At 35.0% G+C, this 26,507-nt stretch overlaps 1 protein-coding gene across 13 annotated transcripts in view; it reads right to left on the reverse strand.

Annotated features, from left to right (window-relative positions):
• FRYL (FRY like transcription coactivator) overlaps positions 1-26,507 on the reverse strand; it is a 178,475-nt gene that overhangs the window by 8,188 nt on the left and 143,780 nt on the right. For 12 of the 13 annotated variants that reach the window (XM_026078606.1, XM_026078608.1, XM_026078611.1 and 9 more), the window contains 12 exons: positions 25,951-26,121; positions 24,758-24,898; positions 22,301-22,498; positions 20,914-21,075; positions 20,549-20,623; positions 18,882-19,058; positions 15,994-16,197; positions 14,912-15,082; positions 12,512-12,765; positions 10,177-10,384; positions 8,018-8,167; positions 4,553-4,651 (listed from right to left, as the gene is read on the reverse strand). In XM_026078606.1, coding sequence (XP_025934391.1) covers positions 4,553-4,651; positions 8,018-8,167; positions 10,177-10,384; positions 12,512-12,765; positions 14,912-15,082; positions 15,994-16,197; positions 18,882-19,058; positions 20,549-20,623; positions 20,914-21,075; positions 22,301-22,498; positions 24,758-24,898; positions 25,951-26,121 — 2,010 coding nt within the window. Of the gene's footprint in view, positions 1-4,068; positions 4,221-4,552; positions 4,652-8,017; positions 8,168-10,176; positions 10,385-12,511; positions 12,766-14,911; positions 15,083-15,993; positions 16,198-18,881; positions 19,059-20,548; positions 20,624-20,913; positions 21,076-22,300; positions 22,499-24,757; positions 24,899-25,950; positions 26,122-26,507 lie in introns of those variants that run through there. The other variant, XM_026078609.1, reaches the window with a different exon arrangement.

Genomic DNA, 26,507 nt, shown 5'->3' on the forward strand with positions numbered 1-26,507 from the left:
CTGACGGGACCTCCTGGGAGTGCTTAGGGCATCCCTTCTGTTGTGAATTTCACGCGGCCTTGCTTGCCCCAGACAGGACAGTAAGCTTTGGTGTAAATACTGATCTGAACTTGGGTATTGTTATATGGAAACGCGTCGTGGAGGGGACAGAAAAATCACCTTCATTGAACGAGTTAATATTTTCTCTTTACTTGCACTGCAAGGTTCACACCAACGTAATTTTTCAGCATCTTAAATACAGCATTAATTCCAATTACAGAGTAAAGAGTAAGCCTGCTACATTTCTTGGGAGTACTTTAGTAACAGCAGGAAATACCGTTGTGCTGTGTAACTAGATGCAAGTGCAGATTTACTGCATAGAAAGAAAAAAATAACTTCTGTAATGGGAGTTTGGCATCACCTCTGGTTCATACAAGCCCAGGTGATGAAGCAGTCTCACATTACATAATGCAATCGTGCAGATTCCACTCTCTTCCATGAACACAGTACTGTATTTACCTTCAGGTCCTATAGCACACAACAAATCTATTGACTTCAGTCGGCAATCTTTTTCTAGCTTTAAACCACATTGCAAATTTAACGGAGTTAATACAAAGCACACAGAATCAAATATGATTTTGTTGTACAGTACAATCTGGTCATCTCATTTACGCAATGCCCAGCACATTCTTCTGGACAACGAAAACAGCAGCAACACTGTGGTAATTTGGGTATGAAAAGCAGTAATGCATCATGTTAAGTGCAGATTATCTTCTGAAATGAAGCACAGGCTCTATACATCCAAGGAAGTATAATTTAGCATACTGTGTGCTTTATATCATGAATCTCACAGGAAATCTTAGTGACCTTTTTCTAACCTTCGTCTGATGCAAGAAAAAGAAAAATGTGATTTCCCATCTGCTCAATTTAATAAAGGTTACTTAGTGGATTAACTAGGCCTCTGCGCTTATGAAGAAGAGAAATGGAATTCTCTAAACACTGTGCTGTCGGTTTCAATTAGTGACATGGATACCAACGTACGCTGCAAATCTCATTTTTCTTTTTATCTGACAGCACTCATCAATAATAATGGAATACGTCTGCAATGGAACACGTTTGCAATGGAACAAGCAGTATCAGAAATTGAGAAGCCATTATTTATTTTCAGACGCTACTGTTTTAAGATCTTTTTAAATCTTAACACCAGTCTGAAAAAAAGGGCATGCCTAGGATTTTATAAGATATACATATAACCTTATATTTTCTATTACATYTATCTGATTCAGTATCTTTGTCTCTAACACATATATGAAGTCAAAAGCAGCTTTGTTTCAAGGGAACAGAATAGTAACTCCAAAAAGGTGACAAAATTAATTTGCTAAAATTTTGGCACAGAACATATATTCAGCACTGCAGAAAGGATCTACAGTTACTCTTCGGGAACAGCAGTAGATTGTGTGACAAAATAATTTTCTTTATATGTTTCCTTTAAATCAAGTTATTTCTTCCCCAGGTATCTCCTTACTGAAAGCATAAGCTAGGGAAGTCGGTCATTGTTCTTATTCACAGCATACCTTGGTTTCTCAGATTGCTCCCAGGCTGGAGATGCCAAAACCCTCCTATAATATAGGTACCTTTCTTTCTCTTTCTTATCTTGGTCCATGGAGTTTCAAGAGTTTCAAGCAACTGCAGCCCAAGCCTCTTACTAGTTTAAATTCTGATTCATATGAATGGGAACACCAGTACAGTACACAGCACTGACAGTGACAAACAACATCTATTAAGGTAAATTTTAAATAATATCTTTTAATTAGAAGAAGTTCTTGCACAGAATTTTCTAGTGGTTGGTTCTAGAGGATACAAGATTAAAATGCAAATGATGTTTATTTAAATATTTGTTAATTTATATTCACTTAATTAGACTATATCCCAGCCAGATTAGTTTGGTCACTTCCTGCATGCTTCTATGAAAAAAGTGAGGTGGTGGAGGAAACTTGTTACATTTTTTGCCTTAATACTTCTTTCAGATTAAATGGGATACATGATGTAATTGCCTGCAATGACAGAAATCCAGATTTGACCTGAGGACATCTCTTTCAATCATTCCCTCTATTCTGTTTAATAGGATAAATACCTGAAAAATACCTGAAAATTAGCTTTGGAAGATTCTTAATCTACATATGCTGTATAACATACAAAAAAATGAGAACTAAAAGCTGAAGAAATTGATTTTTTTTTAATTTAGAATAAGAAAATACTCTGGCTAGCTTCAGAGATTTTTAGCCACTACTTCTAAATTAATATACTAAATAAATAATAAAATAACAGACTAAATTAACTAAATGGCATGGTTTTGACAGTCATAAATGATCGGTCCAAGCTATAAATTTCCTCCTTCTTGGTACTGCTTCTTTCTGTTTATAAATGATTAAATAAAGATAAAAACTAGTCAACTGTTATTTCAGAACAATTCCTCTGATCCAGTGAAACCTTATTCCTGCTGCAATCATTCATAAATACTGTGGTAGAAGACAGGCTGACCACAGAAACATGTTCTTGGGCATCCTTTTGACAGCTTCACTACAAAAAAATGTGTGTTCTTTCACTGTGATATAATGACGGAAGCCATCAAAGTCATATCCAAATTCCTTTATGAGGTAAAATAAAATGCAAACAAGCTCACAATATCCAGCATGGATTTATATCTGTATGGCACATGGCAGAACAAAATTAGTTGAAAATACATTAGATGAATTCATGGCCATCTAAAAGTGATACAATTTTAACTCATCACACCAAACGATATCATTTCATATTGTTATGATAAACTGCAGGCTAAATGGGAAGGAATTCATATAAGGAGAATTTCTCAGTACTGTTTGGTATAATCCATGTTGAAATTACACGCACAAATCTGAGTTCCTCTGTTCTGCCTCAATCTTTCTGCCTGACTCTGGGGCAAATCAGTTAGCCCCTCTGTGCCTCAGTTTTGCTAAAATGAGAAAAAATACATTATTTTCTCATAGGASTGATGACAGCATTACGCATTAGAGACTGTCAGGCATTAAATATTTCATATAGTAAGATAATCTCAGTTATTAGATGATCACTTTGTTTCTGATTAAGCCTAAATGGCAAAATGTAGCTCATTAATATTAGACCTCATGAGTTAGTTTCCAAATAAATTGTTACTGCTACAAAGCATGGCACCAAGTGCACTTCTGCATAGATATGTTTGAATCCTAAAAACAGCATGCAGTGCTGTGTGGGATACTTTAGCCTTGGTTTTGAGAAAACTGCATTTCTTTTACAGTTCTTTCAACAAAAAAGTGCAAGTGTGTCTATTCTATTCAACAGATCAGCAGTTAGCTAACTTTTAATGGTAGCGAATAGTGTGCCAGTTTTTCTTTGATGAGGGGAAATATTTTACTTATTAGTTCAAACTGAATAGACTACCTTTCTAAGAGACAGGTGAATCGACCAGTTGTATCCTGCCTCTGCAAGGCAGAGGCCATCAGTTCCCGATAAACTCAATGTGATCAGGAAACCGGGAGCCACTGTCCCTCCGAATACAGCTCTGCTAAAATGTCTCAGCTTGAATTCTGGCTTTGTTTCACTCCACTCGAACTTGCCTGTATGGCCATTGTCACTGCCTCATAGGCTGTTGAGACCAGTAATAAGTTCTTTCAAATACATATCTAAATTTATTGCATTCTTTAAATGCTACAGATGTGGTATTTGTCACCCATCTGATATCAGTGCAAGTCTATCAGGAGAGTGTCCAAACATATAGCTAATACAATTTACACCTACACACAGAAGTTAGAAAAGTCAAAGCAAATAATTTCAATTAACTTTTTAGGATTTTGCCAGTGTTTGTAGGCCACCAACAGACAGCCTGGTTGGCACTCTCCTATTAAATTTCTAATGGGCTTCTTTAAAACTCACACAACATTTTCCAAACACACCACAAAAGGTGCCTCTGAAAAGAGTAGCAGTAATACCACAGTATCATCCCTAACTTTCTTAGAGACCACATTTTCTCTACTGCAAAAGCCCCGTAAATTCTTTCTCTCCCTGTACCTGCAAAACTGATTGTAGATCCATGTTTTCTTCTGGTTCTTAAGGCACTTCTGGATGTTAAGGCACTTAATTCACATGTAGGTACGTATCTGCACGTCTTAATCTGAAGCTGAATGCCACCCTTCCAGTGTAATCGTGTCAGCACAAAAAAGCCAGTACTTTCATAAAGAAAAAGCAAGCTTACCATGATTTGTTGATATTCATGTTAAAAATTAATCCTCTTCCCAATTCTAGTACATTTACATGATGTTATCTTTCAAAGACAATTCCAGAAATATGTGCAACAAAAATGAATTACATGTAACAGAAAAACTCGTGTTCAGATTATACACACAGAATTGTAGTAAGAAAAGGAAATAAGATTTTATTTCACTTTTTTGTTTTTTTTACAGTTTACTTGTAGATACCTGTGTTGAGAGATAAAGACCTTTAACATTTTCTTGATGAATAGGTTCTAATATTTCTGTCTGAAAATATAAATCAAACTCACCTGTTCTGCTGCTTCTCTTTTGACATTATAGGTATCCAAGTGTTCTTGGAGCTCCAGGACACTGAACTTCAATGTTTCTAGCAGGCCACAAGACATTAGCTGAAAGATAAAAACAATCACCTCTACAGTCAGATATAATTATATTTGACTATAATCCTTATAGTCTGATATCTAAATAAATTATTAGATGAAATTCCATGGCCACATTTGGGGGGGGGGGGAAATTACATGGAAAATACCTGTGTATATACCATTTATGACACCTCTAAGTTTACACTAATACTTGCAGCTGTATCAGCTCAAGCAGAGCACAGATTTGATTTCAAAGAAAGAAGGCAGTACCTAGTGAATATCTGAATGAGAGATTTCAAAGGGATTTTTAGACCTTACAGAAAGAAGAATATTATGTGATGTACCACAGCTAGTGTAAATAGAACAGCCTGCAGCAGGAAAAAAGATGTTGCTGGACTACTCCTGCAGCAATCTAAGGAGCGTCCAGCCAGGGTTACTTCCCCTTCTCAATCTGCAAACTATACCACCAGCAGAGGCTTCGGTCTGTAAGAACCAGAAACTGTCAAAGCAGGAACTTTTGGATATTTAAAGAATATCCTAACATTAATGAAATTTCCATTTCTCAGATATAGTTTCAAAATGCTTCTTTCCCTTGGGGACCCACGACTTCAGCTTTGTTCCACACCTTTTCTCCCTGTCGTATAATTCCACTTAGCTTAGCTTTTTCTTATTGATCCTTCTCCCTTCATTTCCTGCCGTAATTATGGCTCTAACATGATGTTTCCTGCCCTTACATAGTCACGCTATGCACAGAAAAAGAGCTCCTCCTTTCTCTCTAATCCCCGTTACCTGGTACCTCTTGCTCAGCTTCCAAGTGCAACACAAAGATAAATAAATTGTGACATTGGGAGTCACAGTATCCCACGTTACTCAGGCAGGGGTGGGAATGACACTGGATCTATTTTTCCAGGTGCATCATGATAACTATTCTACCACCATCATAAGGCAGAAGCGATGGAATCATGACACTGCCACTCCCAACCTCTATGTCCATGTGAACTGAGAGGCAAATTATGGGACATGATTCCACTCCACACTCAAAATGTGCAATGACATAAAAGTGCAAAGTCAATGGGTCTCTTATATCAGCAGGCCATGATCCACTACCAGACCAACTGCAAACCACAGGTGTGATGTGAGGGGACATCATTCTGCTGAAAACTACTATCTCAGTAAATCTAATGCCCAACACCAGAACAAAATATTTTCTTCTCATAGTAGGTGTGTTTCACCTTTCTCATCCTCCTTACCTCCCAAACCCACATACTTTTTACTTAAACTTGTAACAAAAACAACCCTGCTACCCCAAACTGTCTTTGCATCATCCTTGGACGCTTTTAAGACTCATCTAGACAAAGCCATAACTGATCTGAACTATTGTGGCTGACTGTCCTGCTTTGAGCAGAAGGTTGGACTGGAGACTTCTAGAGGTCCCTCAACTTCTGTAATTCTTTGCTCCAGACCTGTCTGCCCTTGGGTACTAGTATATACAAATGATGCGACATCATCAATATCATTCAGTTTTGTTGAATAGGGCTGCTAAGTGGTAGTATAAACACATGATAGAAGAAAAATTCCAAAGTTTCTAAGTTTTTCATTTAGATTAGTTCACTTGCCCAAACTGGACAGGCATGTGAAAAATCCTATTTTCATCCTAAAGCAGATAGTGAAAATCTTGCCTGTTTGAGTAAACATCACAAAACTAAAGATTTGTGCACCAACATTATCCCAGGTTAGCCATTCTTACTTAATGAGAACTAATCTGATAAACAAGTAGGTCCATTTCGATTAAATTATTTGCAGAGGAAAGATTTATCTACAACAATACTTGTGTGTGTGTGTGTGTGTGTGTGTGTGTGTGTGTTCTATGCACATAGTGTTCTAGCTACATTGGTATAACTCTTCTTGTGGCTTCTTATTCCCAAGGAAATATCTTTTTCTAGTTAGTTTATACTGCTTTTAAAGTGGCGCAAGTTAAACAAAAAAATTATACATTGTCCATATCAAGCTTTTTTAATTCCTATATTCCAAAGTGAGCACACGAAGAGCAGAGCTGCCCCTTAGCAACATGGGGAAAAAGACAAGTCAGAAGAATAGTCTCACACTGGGTCAGACAGAAGATCCATCTATCTGAATCTCCATCCAACAATGTCTAATAGCATTTGCTTAAGGAAAGACAAAACAGGGCAAGCGTAGAGTGATGCATTTACTCCAGAACGCTTTCTTAGCCCCTGTAAACATGTTGTTCTGCACATACAAAAATCTATTCAGGGCTACTTCTTTCATGCATTTGTTCAGCTGCTGAACACACTCTGTATAAACAGGATGGAGTTTCACAGCTTAAGTATGTATCACATGAAGGATCACCTAGCTTTGGTTTTGTATGTTTTGTTAGCCACTAGTTTAATTTGATCCCCTCTAGCATCAAATAAGACAGCAAAACAATAATTCCTATCCCTTTTCCATGATACTTGAGACATTTATAGACATCTATCAGATTTCTCTCCCAAATGGCTGAAAAAAACCTAGCCTATAAAGTCGTTTCTTGTGTGGAAGCCATTCAAAATATCTCATAATATTTGTGATCTTTCTGGGAGCCTTTTCCAGTTCAACTATATTTTCTTTGAGAGAGGGGGACCAGAATTGCCCACAAAATTCAGAATGTAGGTGTATCAAGGATTTGTACATTAGCTTAATGGTATTTTCTGGTTTGTTGTATCTTTCCTTAATTACTCTAACATTGCTTTTTTTGACAGGCACTAATAAGCATTGAGTTGACATTCTCACATCAACGTTTACTGTAACCCAAGATTTCAACCTGCATAATAATGAACAATTCAAAACCTTCACTGTATATTTGGAGACAGAATGCTTTTCTCACGCATCATGGAATATATACATGGACAACACAATTAAAAAAGGCAAAGTTACTATTAGATAAGTAGTCTTCCTTTTTTAAGCTCTTTGTCCATATATATTAAAAAATATAATATGTTTATATGTGTATATATATATATACATGTATATGTATACACACACACATATACATATTCATTGTAACACCTGGAGATTATTTTCAGAGAAAATACATTTCATACTTGTGTTCTCGAATGTTTATAATTGACAGTGGTAGCCTACTGTTTAAATTTATTTCTGGTTTTGTTTATACAAAGCATCTTTTTTTAAAACCAAAAATTATTTAGATAATGTTTCAGTGAGTGACAAGTTAGACAGCAACCTTTTAAAAGGCAAAAATATAACTAACATATTTTATTTGGACCTTTAAAAATCTTCCTCAGCATTGTTTTCCAAATGTTAAAATATTATCTTGTATTTTACATAAAAATATTTAACTAAACAGATGTTTCAGCATTAAATTCATTAGATTTTTACCGTTTCCGCATCCACAAAGACTGTTGGACATTCTGAACATAACATCATCACTTCCAGTGAACTTTTAAATTTTGTTCCAATTCGCTGTAGACTCTCACCAAGAAAGCTGACTGAATCATTTGTTATAGCCACAAACTTTCTTTGAATGGTCTAGAATGCAAAAATCAGAAACATTTATTTTACATTACAACCCCTCCTTTCAGATTAAGGACTTCTGGGCAACTTACCATCATGATAGCATATACTTCTATCATTAAATTACAGCAACACAAATTAATACATATTTTATTATACACATTTACAAAAAGCTAGTTCAGAAAACAAAACAAAAAAACAAAACAAAACACATAAATATGAAGACAGTTATTCCTTTCACATCTCAGCCTTTAGCATTAGGATATCTTAATGACTACATAACTTTATGCCATATAGACAGTAGTTCCATTCATTTTAAAGTGTTTGTATTTCATAGAATTATACATTCACAGATCCTATCCTGACTTGCGAAATTTGAGACAATTTGCCTCCACAACTACCAACTGCAGGGTTTTTCACCTTCTTCAAATATCAATCCTATATACATCAAGTTTGATTATGTAGACTATGCTTAATCTAATGTTACACTTTATGTTGCTATATAATCCTAGAATGTTACCTATAGAATAAAACTATATAAAAATGATATTTAAGGTTGCAAAGTTAAACACACAGTGAGAAGTCAGAAGGCAAAATAGAAAGGTTCCGGTCAAACAAGGCCTTCAGCATCTCACTGTGGCTCAAATCATTTAAATCCAGTAACAACTCAACAGGAATGAATTTTTGCCTGCAGACATGAGCCCTGGATCGCAAAACCCTTTTAGCACACTATCCACCCTTTCCAGCAGACTGAAGGCTATCCTGTCAAGCCATAAAAAGCTTTTACCTTACTTATTAGCTCTCTCTTTAATGAACGCAAGAGAATATGAACTGCTATCACTGCAATACTCCCTTTTTACCACCTTCAGAAAATGAATGAATGCGTAAAAAGCAATTGAACTTAAGCTTTGGTATAACGCAGAGAAACAAAAACCCAGGAAGCAAAAAGACAAAAATTTGCAGCAACAAGAATTCACAGAACTGTGGCAAAATACTTAATTTAACTAAAAAAATGGGTATAGAGGCACAAGCAAGCTATTCTGTCGATAATCTAGGGTACTAATTCTTCACACATCAGCTACTTCATGGTACTAACCCTAAATCTTCCCATACATATGGGCTAAAATGTGTGATAGTCTGGTAGAACATGAAGCGAGTCTTTCACTGAGGTGAAAATTATATTACGGTATATGAAACATTAGGCAAAATTAATATTGGAGGAATAAGAAAGGACTGGAGTCAGAAGGTCTTGGTTTGTAGCACTGAATCTGATATTAGGTCACCTGGCTGTTTGCCTCTTTCCAAAGCAGGTTGGCCTGTATATAAAATGGAATAATTGTACTTCTCCTATCCCATAAGAAGTTGTAAAGAATAATGTACGTCTGAGTGGTACCACTTTGAACATAAAAAGGCTAAACATACACAAAAAAAATCCCCGAAATATAAGGGGGTGGGAGTCAGAAAACATAAGTCATAGGTATTCCATGTTGGATACCAGATCTCTGAGGTAAATATAAATCAAGAGAGCCATTTGTAACTTATGGCTTTAATGGATCTCCTGGGGTTTCAATTCCTTCTCTGCAGAAAAACCTCCTTTTCTCACAAAGGGATGCAAGAGAAATTCATTAACATTTGTCATGCTGTGATCCAGTAATAATGAATCCCACAAAAAAGCCCAGGAGGAAATCATTAATTCTGTAATCAGCACAGAGTGTGGGTGATATTCAGAAAATAAAAGAAGGGGCACCGCCTGAACTAAGAGGTTATAAGAAATAGTGAAAAGCTAATTTATTTTCTGAGCAGAATCTCTCCTAGACAATGAATGCAGCAGATATTCTGTGCAGAAATCATGCATGATGATATAAGGTTCTTTGAACAATGTTTTTTTTTTGTTTGCTTCTGATTTACTTTCAAAGGATTCTTGCTACCGTAATCTTACAGATTTTGCAATTATAGAGAGGAAGAAGAGTTTTGAAAGCAGGAGGAAAGGATTTCAGACAACCAGGCACTGGCAACTCACTGACCTGAAACAACCTTGAGAAAACATGAAAAGTATAAACAGCACAAGATCCATCTGTATCTGACAGCATTTGATTGACATGGCAACGCCAAGCTTCCTCTTCATCATCATATGGCACTGGCTGGAAAGCTGCCAATATGGCAGAAAGAAATGGTGAAGGAGGTGGGGAAGTCTGTACTTCTGGGAAACCATCCTGTTCTTCCTCGTCTTGGCTATAAATAAGAAGCAATAGAAATTAGCTTATCAGTAAATTTTAAGAAAAAAATTAGTTTTTGTAACAAAAAATAAGAAACCAGATAGAACTGTGTTTTGTAAAATAGATAAATAATCAACTAAGGTAACTATGAACCAAGAAAAGAGTAAAAAAAAATCCAAGACTTGCTACTACAATATAAAACATTACTCGTATCCTCAAATATACCCAAGTTTTTAAAAACGTTATTTCTATGCATATCTACAAAGTACTATCTGTACATTTACATATATATATATACACACACGTGCAGCTATATAAAGCAGTATATATGCACACCACTCAAACGGACATTTTTATTGCCCCAAATAACTGAATTAAATTCAATTCTTTGAATTCTTATTAATCTAAACACACAATCCACTAATATCAACGTGAGTAACAAATCCCAGCTTTCCTTAAGAGAAAGGTAAGTGCTCTTTTGCAGTGCAACAATATTCTAAAACTGTCTTAATTAATAACCCTAAGTGAATGGAGATAGATTGGAGCACTTTCATTTTTATGGGAAATCAATTTAACAGGGCTTTGTTCAAAGAGCATTCTGCAGTCATTCATCAATACTACTACTTACAACCATTAACTTAATTGTTAAAATTTTCTCTATTACAAGCAATGATACATTTTGACAATTCTTCTTCTAATTGTTTGTGCAGCAAAAATATGTGGGAGCAGGTTCCAAGTATAGATATTTATTAAAATATTTTTAAACACATATTATTTTTCTCTAAAACAACCACTTCTCATTCACAGAGACACTAAGTATGTCTCAAACAAGACTTAAACAAGCCTCAGACAAAGAGTCATTCATAACACTACCCTGGGGATGCTGGTTTTGGGTACATTTATTTAGTAACACAATGTTCATAAAATCTAGGACGCAAACCTTTTTGCATAGTACCCATAAGCAAAGCTTCAGAAACATTTTTGGGTACTTTCTACTTAGTGCACTAACCCTATCAGTCACCTATGTCACTCTCAAAGCTAGAGATATGGAGTTTTTTTGTTTCTTTGCTTAGCGTAAATAAAAGTGAAAGGGATTTTAAGCTGCATGATAGGAAATAACCACTATTAATTGGTACCAGCCTTTAATTCTTGCAGGGCATATTACAGTACACTGTGTATGGGATTACAAGATTCAACCTCATCATTCCTGTCCCAGTAGAACCTTCTTATTTTCAAATTCTCCATTCATACCTGCTTGTTCATCTACAGCTACTGTTGTGCCCTTTTCTGTAAAGGATTCCTTAAATGATCTCTCTGATAGAATATACACTAAGCCCATGTTCCTGTATTATTCAATACAAATTTCTGAACAAATTTTAACAATGAACAAGCCTATGAAGAATCACGTTATTTGGATGAAATGGGGTTTTTATTGTTGTTCTCCCTCCCTCTTAGACTGTTACCTTCAAGGAACTTAGGGTTGCATTTTGAATTCAACTCAACCAGCTAGGACTAGTTAGGTGTTTTGCTCTCTGTAGCTATTTTTTCTTTCCATATTCAAAAAAGAAAACATATTTAATTTAAAATGTCTCAGAAGTATAGCAGAGACTGATTAACCTGAACAATGAAAACAGATCTTGGACAAATTCAAAGACATAAACAGATTCTGGCCTGAATCCTACAGCAGTTTTGATCAGGGAAAAACATCACCATTTTCTCCTGTCCTGAGCTATCTGGGTGCCAAAAATAGTTTCTGCCATAATTCAGAACAGCTGAAAGGCTTTTCCACATTATATTGCTTGCAGCTGGTGGCTGCCAAGGAAGTGCTCCAGAATTCCCTCTAACTTCTTTTCACATTTCTATTCTATTGATGGTGTAGGAACATGCTAGGTTTCTTCTGTTCAAGGATTCTCATCTTTTCCTGCACAGCTGCTTTCCCTGCACCAGAAACAAGTGCTGAGCAACGTACTGAGCTATTTTGCTAAATAGGCAAAACCAATCAAACATTATTTCAGATATGCAAATATTATTTTAGAAGTCTGTATTGTTAGATTAAGAAACACACCAAAAGAAAGCCTACTTTGTTTGGTTCACGCATAGATAACACACAGTTTCTGTTAGTTAGAACTGATATTAATCTTACCTTGACAAACCAGAGAAGTCAGCTTCTTCTTCTTCACATCTCTCATCTAGCTCTTTCAAAGCAAGAGTGACATCCTCTTCACAGATAGATTCACAATAGCTCTCAGGAGCTGCTGGCTCTGCCATTTCTGGAGTCTCTTCCAACTCAAGAGATTCATGACAGATCAGAGAGTCCTGTTGTTCTTGTAGGACAGAGGACCCTGTGTCTTCACTAGCAGTGCTAACCTGTTCATCCCTTACTGCTGGACTGCCTTCCTGTAAATCAAGCATACTTTATCACTTTTATTGCAGGAGTATTCTTATCAGTTTTTATTAAGATAGAGTAACAGATCTATAAAAAATTGTTTGCAAATATCCAATTATACTTTAACCATTCAGCATCTTCAGATCAAAATGAACACAGTCTAGACCTTCACATTTTACTTTTCCAGGGATGGACCAAAATAACTTCCTCATGCTTGCCTCTGAGGTCTGGAACCACTACAGAACATTTTGTCATCTTTTTAATCTCCATTTAAAAAAGTTTCTCAAGCATAAGTGATACCAGCTTAACAGAGGAAAAGATGTGGTTTTGAGAGAATCCCATATTGTAACAGGCACAAGAACTTGGAACACGTCACGGTTAGAGATTGCTTTGATATGCATTTGCATTCTATGGTCATTTTTTGCATTGCTCCAATTTTGCCATCAATCTGTACAGCTGAACCCTTTCCCAGGCAATGCTCCACAGTCTGATAAGAGTTCCACACAGCTAGGAGGAGCCAGTCATTTGATTACAGGTCTAAAATTCTTCAAAGAATACAAATCATGTAAGGTCTCAAGGACAATCTCAAGATACCACACGAGAATTTTTGTTTCCTTGTGAAATCTAGCACTTTAGAAAAGTAAGACTTAAAATTTAAAATATCATCTAAAAATGATGAATTTGTCATTGAGACTTTAAAGACATAATTGCCTTAAAAGTTCACTGTGAAACACTATAAATAAAGAGCGTTTGCAAAAAAACTTCCAGACCCATACATGACTAAACACTACGCTACTGTCTTTCAGTTTTTAATGGTGGTTATTCTGTCAATAGATTAGTTTAGAAGATTACATGAACTGACTAGATATACACTCTGAAGTAAATATGCAGTGTTATTTTTATATTGTGTAGTATATTGATATCAATTCACTGTATTTCCATTCTGTGTTCTGCAGGACAAGCATTAATAATGTAATTAAACTGCAATAAAGTCTTAAGCTACAGTCCAGTATCTTGAATGATACAGGTGGACTTCTGCACCACCAAGGCCATACATCCATCTCCATGAATTTACTTAAAAAATATACTGACTTTTAACTGTAGTGGCAACATAGTCTTTTCATTCTACAGATAAAGGAAAATTTCATTAATTTATCAGCTGTTGCTTCTGATATAATGCTTTTTACTGCCATGCTGCTGAATCATGAAATCATTTTACAGTCCAGTTTAAACTCCATGTTCTGTTCAAGATTTTAAACAAAATATTAGAGCCCTTTTTGGTGAAGGTTTTCACTTGGGTTATGAGAAGTATAGTGATCTCATAAAGGGAGCTACAAAAGAACAATGAATCTAAGTATAAAGGCAGTCTCAGAAAGAAATAAAAAAAAATGCAAAAATGAGTTATAGCGGAGACTTTACCAGGAGCAGACAACAAAGAAGGGATAAAATGTCCACCTAAAACAAGTCACTTCAAATTCAAGAAAAAAAACAACATAGTGAGTTTTTATCTGTAACTGTTAAATATTGTAGGAACTGTAACAGATTAGATAGTTTCGTTTTAAATGAGTTTTGCTATTTTAAATTATTCAAGGATTTTAAAAATATTAACCAAGAAGTTGAAGTACTCACAGATTTCCAGGAGGCCATTAGCTTGAAATCTGTCTCACTCCACACAGGCCTTTCCAAAAAAATATACCACTAGCTTCTGTGGTCCTTTTTAAAGGATTATTTGATTGAACCAACTGCTAACACAGCTGGCCTGAGGTTTTATTCCCACATAGCACCAATGACATTAACCCAAAGAAAGCAAAAAGGAAATAAAAAAGTATTTGAAAGAAAACATTGCTCAAGAAGGATTTTAACCATATCAAGGAAAAGCATCTTGAATATTAGCCTATTTCATTCTGCACCRTAAAATGCTCATTATCAGCCCTTCAAGAATATTTTTAACCTGCAGTGAGTTCCCTCAGTCCATCACAAGTAGTTTTCATTCTGAGGAAACATTTTGTAAGAACACTTCAACAGGTTAGAAATATTAAAAGCAAATCAAAYAATCAGTGTAACAGATGAAAATTCAGACAAAAAGAAAGCAAAAGCTGCTACAAAACACTAGAAGGAGCCCAAATCAGCCATGCACCAGCCCACATTTCTCCCCACCTCAGGCAGCTGGTTGCTAGAGTTATCTAGAGGAGAAGCCTCCAAACTTGGGGTTTCAGTTCTGATTTGAAGCACCTCTTCTGTTCCCACACTGCTAGTGGAATCTTGAGACTGAAGTGATAAACCAGCATGATCTGATATTGTTTCATCTATGGCAGAATCACTGTTTAACTAAGACAGAAAAGAAAGAAAGGTGATATTCATCATAGTTCATTGAACATATAAATTATAGGGAAAAACATTAGTTTTAAAAAAGGTCGTCTCAGTACAGTTAGCTATCTGAATTTATTTACATATCAAGTTTAACAACTTTACACTAAAAACTTTACAAGAAACACAATCCATTTCTGTAACGTTTAACTACTCTTCAAAGTCTGAGATTATCCCTGACATACAGAAAATTATTTCCTCTCTTGTTTTCAAAGGTCTTGGCACTGGGAAAATGCTCGACTGAAAACACTGAACAACACAGCTCTTTCTTATGGGCAATGTTAATACAAACTTTGCCTCAAGTCTTAAAAGGGGCATACTATCTCTATTGCTTCCCGTCTCCTCCCCTTAATCACTTTTTCTCCTAATTCCATTTTTGTAATATAAGTAGACTTCTGAATAGGCAACTTTCTTGGTCTTCCTCATTCATATGTATAAATGCTTCAAAATGTGTAACTAAATTAGCAATTTCAATGGTAAAAAATGACTGAGGCTCCCATGAGATCACCTACTGCTCATGTCTTTACTATTTTAGGGTTTTCTGAAGCCAAGAATCCACAAAGACACACACTTTATACGTACACTTGCTATTTTACATTTATATTTAAGCAAAACCAGCAAGTATTCCAATTTTAATACAACACTCTAAAAAGATGAACATTGTCCTAGAAGTATAAATCTGTTATGTACTCCTAGTAGAGTAACTCTTTCCCTTCTTTGATGTGACTGTGAAAAAGAAATGTAACCACATTAGCTTAGTTTTATTCAAGGTCTCTGTTCCTCTGGATGAAAGAGGCGAGCCATACTTGGCCATTAAAAATGCAGAGGTGAAAGTTTAAGTTCTTAGAGCCTTTCACAGAAAAATGACTTACCATCTGTGAACGAGAGAGTATCTGACTTGCAGTCAGTGCTGCTTCTTCTTCTGAAGACTCATCAGTATCCTCCTGGTTGGTCAAGTTCAAGCTGGGTGTGCTACCAGAGTACTGACATTCTTGAAGGGATGGTGTGTCTCCTTTATCAATACTGTCAAGAGAGCGCCTACGAACCCCCCAGTTGAAGTTGTCCATGCTTTCACCCTGTAATAAAAAAAGTTTACACACGTATATATGTATGAATTTAAACATAATAAAATTAATACACAAATGCAACACAGAAGACAAGTGCCGAATGCATTATGAACAGAGTTTCAATCAGCCCTTTAATTTTATTAAAATTTTAAACACCTTGTTAAATGATGTTTTTAGAGAAATTAAAATATATGGCAAATGAAGTATAATTCTTTTGATTATCTTCTTGGGAAGTAACTCAATATATAGTCTATATAATCTTATAGTATCATTTTTATATATTTGACTAGAAAGTACAAACACACCACAGACAACAACAGATGAACAAGCCATTGCACCAGGCTGCAACTTACCTGCAGCTCCTGGTTAGCAAAAAGGAAAACACATATAATTAGAAAGAACGAGGACAAACACTTAAAGATACTCTAGAACCAGGGAAAAATGTTTTATTACATAGGATTTGCCAGCAGTAGAAGACTGATTCAAGCTCTGAAAAAACGTTTTAGTCAGAAAAGCTAATATTTAATATACTTTCCCTTTCTCATGGTAGACTGATTATTTAAAATAAATAAATAAATAAATAAATAAAACTGATGACAATACACCAAACCCAGCATGCTTATGGTACATTTTCTTTAGTGCAACACATAAAGCAACTGTTTTAACAAACATCAGTGAAATTCTTCAACTAACATACATGAATCTAATGTGACCACATCCAACTGACAAAGCATCATCAACATTAATTTTATTCAGGTTGCAGAAAAACTGATGTCTTCATTTACTGTTCTACCAAGTATTCTGTGTCAGTTTTATGAAAATCACCCTACACATCAACAACTGGATCCTCTCTGTTTTCACACTTCAGTGCTGGAATACTTAGTATGATAGATATTTGGAACCCAAGTAAAAATCTGTGTCTTAAGTCACCATTTGTAAATTCATGAGTACAACAACAAACTTTGAAGTGCTTTGTCAACCTTCAACGATACATCCAGTAAGACTGAAAACCTAATCGTTTCACTTTGCCAGTTTGCAGCCAGTTACTGCAATACCACATCTAGTCCCAAACTTGCAAATATTGGGTTCCAAAACTGCTCAAACGGATTGTCTCGTGCAGTGACTTAAAAGGTTAGCCTTACGCTTTAAATATGCGAAGCAAACAAAACTTTTTGTGGTTTCTCTTTCCTCTCAGTGATTTGTTTTGCTCCAGAAAAGGGGTAAAATTATGCCAAAGCAAAAAACCACCACTAACAAAGTACTGCTTCTGTGGGGCAAAAGCACTTACAGCACTTAAGTTTAATCTGAATATTACTCAGATTTTAATTTAAAAGCCACAGTTCCTACTGCTAACATTTAACTATTAGCAACAAGGAACATTCTATATTTTTGATGAAAAACTAGATATTTCCATCAAGTGCACAATTTAAAAGTGATGCCCTAAATTTGTACATTCAGTGGGCATTTTATTTTTTTTATTTTGCAAGTTTAGCACTTCATGTTGCATATAGGCAAGAAAGAAATTGTTTTCGTTCTGACCTGCTATTAAAATAATAAGGAAAATGAAGGTAAAAATTAACTTAAGTTTGGCAAAGTTCAGCTTTTGACATCCTACCTGTAAAGCCCCACCTAGGTATTAAAATAATGCTTTACTACTGAGTCTTGATGATTCTGAACTGTTTGTCTACTTACATTTAACATAGGAAATTGTATCTGTTTAGGGTGAAGTCACATGTATGCAATAGACCAAAATGAGCCTGTAATTTTCCTAGAAGATGCAAATATTAGCAGAAGTGAAGCAATACACAGGAAGCATGAAGTAAGGGAGATAAACCTAAAGTATTATGGAAGAAAGCAAGATTCTGTAGAAAGAGCTAGATAAATCTGGAGAAGGATAAAGATTTTAGAGTTTAGATAGGCTGATACTCTTTTTGGTAGTCTGTTGACTCATGACCAACAAAGGTCTCCATGACTAATTCAATATTTTGTATAGACTAACAAAAAGTGAAAGAAACTACTGAGTATTCAGCTCTTCCTGCTTCTCCCCAGTCATATATTTTTAAGCTTTCTCAAATTCTGGTCTGAAGCCTCTTCTTTATCCAAAATAAATAATAATTGTTAATGGGATATTTAATATTTCTTGATACTTGATTTCATTTTTTACCTCCCCTCCTTTTTGACAAGAGGAGAAACAGAGGAAACATAACAACTATGACAAACCAGATATAATGCAAAAGTCACAATGCAAGCAATTATGATGACTGAGTGAAATAATCTAATATAATGAGATAGTATACCATACAGTTTATAACTATTCATGTTTTAGAAATGTAGAAACATATCAGGAACAAAGATTATGCCATTTTCTTAAAGTATTGTTCCATAATTAACTTTTCTACTACAATGTACCCAGGCGGTCATCCTGTCACTGGCTTATACTGTGATATCACTTCACTTTCAGATTAAGTCCCTGAATCAAAAAACCCCAACCATTTGCAACAACTTCTCTTTATCATTGCAAAGTTTTTGACAAGGATTTTTTTTTATCATGCAAGTTAACATCAATCATGTCATAAATTCTTCCCCACTGGATTAGTTAGAAGAGCTGCTAATTCCTTAGAGTTGCACCAACATAACCTAATTTTTAGAACATTCTCAAACGGAAGCACACAGAAGAAATCCCAAGGTCTCACCTCTGCATCTTCCAATTCAACATCTAAAAAGTCAAAGTCTTTAAAAACTCCAAATTGTTGTTCACTGGTATTGTCTTCTACAGCCACTTCCTCCTCTTGAATCACTTCTTCTGTAGTTGAAATAAGACTAGTTTGTTGGTCTCCAACTTCCAAGTCTTCATTAGAAGAAAACACAACCTGCAGATAAGGGCAAAAACAGAAATAAAAACTTCCAACTTCTCCATCTCCGAAAGCCAGCCATTCCGCTTCCCACAGTTTCATGGCAATAGTGGCAGCTTAGAACGTACAAATATAATGATGATACAAGGGCAGGCACAGTCTGCAACTTATTTCAAGGCTAGATGTACTTCAGATTACATCCGTAAACTAATGATATCATTCTCTCCTTAATGCAATTGAGAAGTGCAAAAGTACAAATAGATACAGAAAACTATACCCGTGAACTTTCATTTTCATAACCACAATGTTAAGATCAGAAAATCCGTCATAATAATCTCATCTGCATGACACAGGCCGTATCATTTTCACCTAGCAATTTCTGTGGAAGAACTGTGTACCTTTTAAAAATCCACCCAGTGATGACTTCCAGTGATAAAAATCCCAAGGTTTAATCAGCTTCACAAATTACAATTTGCTCTTTATTTCCATCTGAGATTTGTTAAATTTGTTTAGCTTCAGCTTTGAGGCATCTTATTTTATTACATACTCCTCTGGTAGATTAAAGGTCCATCTACCATTAAAACTTTTCCCCAGCTAGGAACTTTTATGTCACAAAGAAAACAATATCCTAGATGATAAGCAGACTGTTCATATTATTTTAAAAGCCCTTAAATATCATCACCACAATTAAGCTTAGTATGCTAATGGTGGTCTTTCCAGTAATTTATACAGAAGTAAGGCCATCTCCCTATTTTTACTCAATAGTTAGACATTCCTACTAACATCCATGTTAGTCTGAAGGCATGTGATCCACCAGTCACATTCAATGGTATTTCCAATACAGTATCAACATCCTTACAATCCTCAGCCATTGCAAMCACTTCTCTCTAAAACACAGCCAGACCTCTTATTTAAAATGGGTTAGAAATTTACTCAGAACATGGGAGACATAGTTCAGTGGCCTCTTCTAGGCAAAACAATAAAAATTCATATGTGCAGCATAAAAGACACAACACACTATTCTGGAGCGGCAGTGCAGTACTGCCCTCCTGTGAAGATGTAAAATTTTGAGAAAAAGATTTCAAGGTTATTCTGACCAGCAAGATCCAAGGAGCTGACGAGAGGTCAGCTAATTCAGTTCAAGGAGGGGAGATTTGAGTTCCAATCTAAAGAATTTTTTAAAACTTGTTTTCACATCCACCTAAGATAAAAATAAGAATTAACCCTATGAATGTATTCTTGCTTTACAGGTACTTTGGTTTTGGCTGAAAAGTATTGTTCTGAATCCAGTCTAGTGAAGAATGGTGCCCAGTGGACTTCTTGAGGAATAAAAGTAATTCATTATTCATGATTCCATCTCTCTTTAATTTTTTAGCTGGATTTGTGAATTAATGAACCAAAAACAGAATGTCAAAACCTCTTTTCTCATAACTTCACCAATACCTGAATACAATAGCATTCTCATTACCAGGATTTAGAAAACAAAATAAGACACCACCACCACTTACTGAAGGATTCTTGGGAAGCCCAGATTCTGGTCCACACAGAGAAAGCACATTCATTAGCTTCTCCCTCGTTCTTCTCTGAAAAATACACAATAAATAACACATAGCAAAGCATCTATTAGAGGTCCAAGTAAAAATATAAAATGTCTGGATTTTTGAGTTGTCATTTCACATGCAGAGGTTCTCTAAAACTAATTTTATAGGTTTTTCTCTTCACTAATACTAACTTTTAGCTTAAGGTGTATCAGTTTACTGTTTTGCTAAGACCCAATGTATATTTCGAATTAAACTTCTACATATATTTTGATTACACATTCATAAACACTACCTACATTATTTGCTTACTATGCCCAAGACACATAATGTACCTGAGATAGCTGCGGTCTCTTCCAGCTGACAGGAACTAATGCATTTGAATTGGAGCCTGATGAAGTTGAAGAAGTGCTCCGGGTGACAGCAATGACTTTTGGCTTCCCATTTCTACCAGCTGCGCTGTGTTGATCACCATATTTATTCCCAATAATTGGTGTCTATCACAGAAGACAAATACTTGCTTAGAATTCAAATCTGTTTTAATAAAGACTATGTATTTAATTTTAGAAATATTAATATTACATAAAATACAAAGTGTTTGTTTGAATTTAGAAGTCCATGCCTAACACACCAACACTGAGCACCCATACAACATTGGTACACTCATAAACACAAAGCTGAATACTTCTACCCTACCCAAAAGACTACCATTCTGCCCTTTCGTATTTTCTGAAATGGACAAGTTTCATACCAGGAATCTAGGCATTTTAAAATACACTTTAAAAATAACTGTGTTCCAAGTTTACAAGAGGTAAAGCTTTTCTCTGGATGCATTCATAAATATTAACAAATCATTTCCACACTCCAGCAACCTCACTAAAACACATACCCCTTTGAAAAACAAGGATCACATTCATTCTTTTTGATAGCAAATGCTACTCCAATAAATTCTGCAGGAATTCATCTGGTCTGTCATTTATCTGCATGCACTGAAGTTTCCAGTAGGGAATTCTCCTAAAGAGAGGACTCTACCAATTTAATTAAGGCTAAGACATGCATTATCTAGGATTAGTTTCAACCACGAGCCCTTATTTTTGATTCCTTCTAAAGTTTCTACAGTTTTCACATCCTTACATTATACTGCAGTCATTTGCCTATGCCCTCTTCTTCAGACATACAAAGAATATCAGCTGTACTAATATATTACTTTCAGCTCTAATGTATCCTAATTTTCTTTTCTTTTTTAATCACAGAAATTTGTTGCAAATTGCATCCATTTCACACTTACATTTCTATATTCTCTATCCTCTTCTCTCCTCAAAATTTTTTCCCCCTTTGCAAGTTAGGCCAAAACTGGAACACAGGATTTTAATCCTCTCAGCCCTTGAATGTACAACCCTTCATTTGGTAAAGGCCAGGAACGTTCAGATACAAAAAGCATCAGCTGCATTAGCGTGGCTCTTTGACTGAGCTGAAATACCTTTACAAATAATCCTATTGACTTTAATTAACTCTATAGATATTCAAAGAGGGAAAACAGCAAAAACACAACATAAGAGAATACAAAGTTTATTTTTCAGTATGACTCTAATTATGTTTCAAGTATGTAAAATTTGATCATATTTATTTTAGTACATATAAACACAGAAGACTAAGAGAAAACAAATCTGAGTTTGCAACAGAGAGTCATTACTGTATTGTAGCTTAAACTACAATAATTACCTCTGATATATCAAAATGAAAATCTAAGGTCTTCCCAGGTAGCTCCTTGGAGACATTATTAAAAATTTTTGTGAAAGAGATTTCAGGAGAACCTATGTCACCTCCGTAAGACTTTGGAATATCATTAGGTACAACAAGGCTTGCTGATCGAGACACCACTAGTTTCAAAATATTAAGGGCTTCCTTCCAATATGGACTCTAAAGAGAATGCACATAAATCACAAAACAATTACTTCAAAAAATACAACAAATTTTAATGTAGGATTTTGCACTTAACATCAGATGCCAATATCCTAATTATAGATCATTTTCAGATAAGCTCACATCTTTAAATATCGGTTTTCATTATCACACATTTCTAAGTCTGGAAGACACAAAGCAAAACATGAACAAAATACGAGTGAGTCAATCCAGGCACTGAGTAATTAACAACAAATGAATGCACAGTAACTATTATATTCAAGCATTAAAGCATGAGATGGCTTGAAAATGTTTGTGGTCTGAACACAGTATGATAGAGACACTTATGTGACATTTTGTACCTGATAGAGAGACGAACTTTTAGTGGACTGATTGATTTTAAAATTCCCAAACCCCAAAGTTCTAACATTCTACTTTGGACTGAAAGGCTTTAGCACAAGCAGGGCTTCAGAACTTGAAATGCCAGAAAGGCAGCAGCCAGGCACCCAAGTCATTCGAGGGAGGGTAGTTAGGTCTAGCCAGGCTTACTAGATCCAGTTCACAATGCCAGCCACACAAGATCTCGATGTATTTTACCATTATCTCAAGTATCAGCTCTCCATGCCCCAGAAAATAAAGCCGATAGCATTTGAAAGCAAAACAACTTCTACCTCCTGGCTTCTTTCATTATTTTATACTTAAGGGCAGAGTAAACTGAATTTGAAATACATACAAATATTTTGCATTTTGTATTTCCTCATGTGTTTCAAAGATCTCAAACAAAACAAAAGCATTTACATGGTTTTTATATAGCATAAAACTGACAGTGCTTAAAAAAAACTAGGACGAAAGTATGAAAATATAGAAGGCAGAGCTTGAGCTAAATGTGCTCTCCTTAAAAAGATCATGAAGGTAGAGTAAATAACTCAGCAGCTTCAACTGCAGAGATTATGGAGTGAGGAAGAGAARAGACATGCACCTTGGGAGGGTTAAGATTTACACTGCCGAAATGTTAGAACTCTACCTGCAACTCAACTATTCCAGTTTCTGAAATTACATGTAAAACATCTTTTTATCAGGATGCCACGTTTGTTACAATATTTTTCCTCTACTGCATTAAAAAATAAACACCACTTTCAAGGCTATAAGCAGTACATGCGTCTTTGTAGGTAATGATGGCCTTCAACAACCTCCTGTGCATCCTAAGTATAAAAAGAGTAGTCCCAAACTTGAACCATCCTTTAGCAACTTACATTGGTTAACAGGCATTCTGACTACAGCATACTAAAAATCTGTTTAGTAGCATCACATTTAAATGCAACATGTTCATTTATAGTCTTCTCTTTTGTTATCTAAATTAACACATTTTATCCTATCAAAAATGCATGCGCTTCTCTGGAATATTCTTTCACTGCCACCAGTATTTTGACAGCTAATATCTTCTAATTAAGATTATATTCCACGGTGGTATGGGGTTGGAGAGAAAGCTCACCTAAAGGTTAGAGGTGAAATGAGCAGACATCAGGCCATAAAAAATACAGCTGCACTAGTCATTCCATTTTGCCTAATGCACTCTGGCAGAAGCACAGCGTCTGAAGTACGTATCTATCGACAACAAAATGTCTGGGGAACACTACTCTTTCCGGGTAAAAAATCTTTTTTAAAAATCTTTCAGCAAAATGCTAGACTTTCCTCCAGGGTTTTCAGTAAATTCTGTTCCAAATATGAAAGAGCAAATTACTTAGGGCAAAATACCATTATTTGTCTTTTGGGGACTGTCTTTTAACAAAAAAATGCACTTGAACTCATGAAGATGGAACTTAATGTTTCTCTCAGGGACAGATACTCTGGTGAAAATGATTCAAATATGTATTTAAGTGTAAAGCTTCCTTTTGAAAAAAAATACACTTAAATAAGAAATTTCTATCTACAGTATTCAGCAGTAAACATGTTTCCTTATTTAAAGAGTTATATTTTAAAAGTTGAAGGATCATCTTTTATGACTACATATACAGAGTACCCTACATTTGCAAATAGATGCACATTCACTCAGGTAACTCATCCCACAAGATGTAAATCAAATTAGAGAAAGAATATGTGTATAATGAATTAAATACATAGGTCAGAAACTAAAATACTATGGAATTTGACATTGAACAACTATTTTTAAAACTACAATAAATTACTTCACTACACTAAAAAAAAATTTAAGTGTAACTTCACTACCACTTTGATAATAAACAGAAAGCATATTTTATAGTTTTTCAAAGTACCTACCTGAACATATTTACCAATAACTTTTATGATCTCCAAATTAAACTGTTTCACTGGTGCTGTGGACAGGTCAATATGACTCAGAAGACTATAAATGATCTGCAGTAAGGACTGTTGCATACTGGATAACCCTTTCTCTAATAGCTAAAAAAGTTTTTAAAAACACAGAATTTAATTAGAGTGTTTAATAGTAGTCAACAGTGAAAATGAACATTAAAATTTAGTTACCCCCCCAATACTTATTTCTCCCTTCAAGAAACTTTAATGTACCACTTCATGTTTTTCAACTTTGTTTTAACCTAAAAAGAAAATGCAGTGCAAAAGAACTACATTATCTATCCTAATTCAGTTTTACTCATATTAATTTTCTTCATTTATTAATAGAATTTTGACAATAGTTGTAAGCATAGACCTAAAGCACATAATAATAAAATGCTTCTCACTAAGTTGAAGAGTTCTTGTAAATTCGAAAACCCAAAGCTGCATGAAAAATAATTACATGCAAGTCTTACAGAAGTCTGGCATATAATATCTTAGGAAAGTACATATAAATTCACACATGAGAAAGAGCAAATAATTAAAAAGTTATCATTATCAGTTTGAAGTAATATAGTTCACATTATCAGTTTGAAGTAATGTAGCTCAAGGACCAGGTTCTAAAAGCTCTTCACACAAGGTACTTTCTTAAAGATAACAGTTTTGCATACAAATGACTGACAGTCATGTACTGAATTCTGAAATTTAATTCTTCTTTGAGTATATACTATGCAATATTTACAATTGAATTTTGAAATTAGTTTTTCAGTTGTGCTAAGGGCATCTTTAAATGGGTATTTGACAAAAAAAAAAAAGTGCTTTTATGATTTACACTAAGTTTATTTTGTTAAAGCCAAGACAGTGTGTGTATATTTTATTCATGTGGCACAGATGATAAGTATCTCTTACAGAACACTACTACCACAAAAAGGGATCTTTCATTAGAGGGATTACAATTTCAAGGTAAACTCAAGGTTCCGTCCTTTTGTGCACTAGTCATCCCTTTGCCATATACTAGAATATTTTACTATTATTCTCCATTATGGAAGATATGCCCTTTTTCCAATATTCAGAATCATGAAAAATAACAAATTGGCAGTGAGTAAATATAAAGTTTATCACAGATTGTCAAAATGAGATACACTTTCAGTAAAATTTACCTCTGCAAGATAAGTTACAAGGTTAAATGTGGTATCTGAGAAGGAGTCATGCAAATATCTACAAACTACATTAATCCAGTTAGAACAGTCTCTGGAATAACTGTGTGTACTGTATAAGCTCATCATATGAGCCAAATTGGCAAGAGTTGGTGATTTCTCCTCTGCACAAACCTGAAAAGCAAAAAGCAGATATAACTATATTAGAGATGACCATTTTTAACCTAAGTATTTACAAGTCATTATTTTTTCCCAGATTTCACTGTAGTTTCCAACAACTGAAAGCAAACTACAAACATCTACAATTTCTGCTGAATTTTTAAGCCTGACAACTTACTTTAAAAAAAGTAGAAAGAATTCTTTAAGATACTTAAAATTGCTTTCCAAAAAAAAAARGGGGGGGGGGAAGTGTACCAGGTATTAAAACTTTAAATACTGAAAATACAGCTCCATATTCCTGCATGGGTAACAGCTGCACTCAGTGGGTATTCATTCATAAGCCTTGACCTGTCTCTCTAGCATGGCCATTCATCTTTCTTCTTTGAAACCTAGGCCAACCC

The sequence above is a fragment of the Apteryx rowi genome, unplaced genomic scaffold (genome assembly GCF_003343035.1).
Source record: "Apteryx rowi isolate R43461 unplaced genomic scaffold, aptRow1 scaffold_481, whole genome shotgun sequence".
In the NCBI taxonomy this organism is placed as follows: Eukaryota; Metazoa; Chordata; class Aves; order Apterygiformes; family Apterygidae; genus Apteryx; species Apteryx rowi.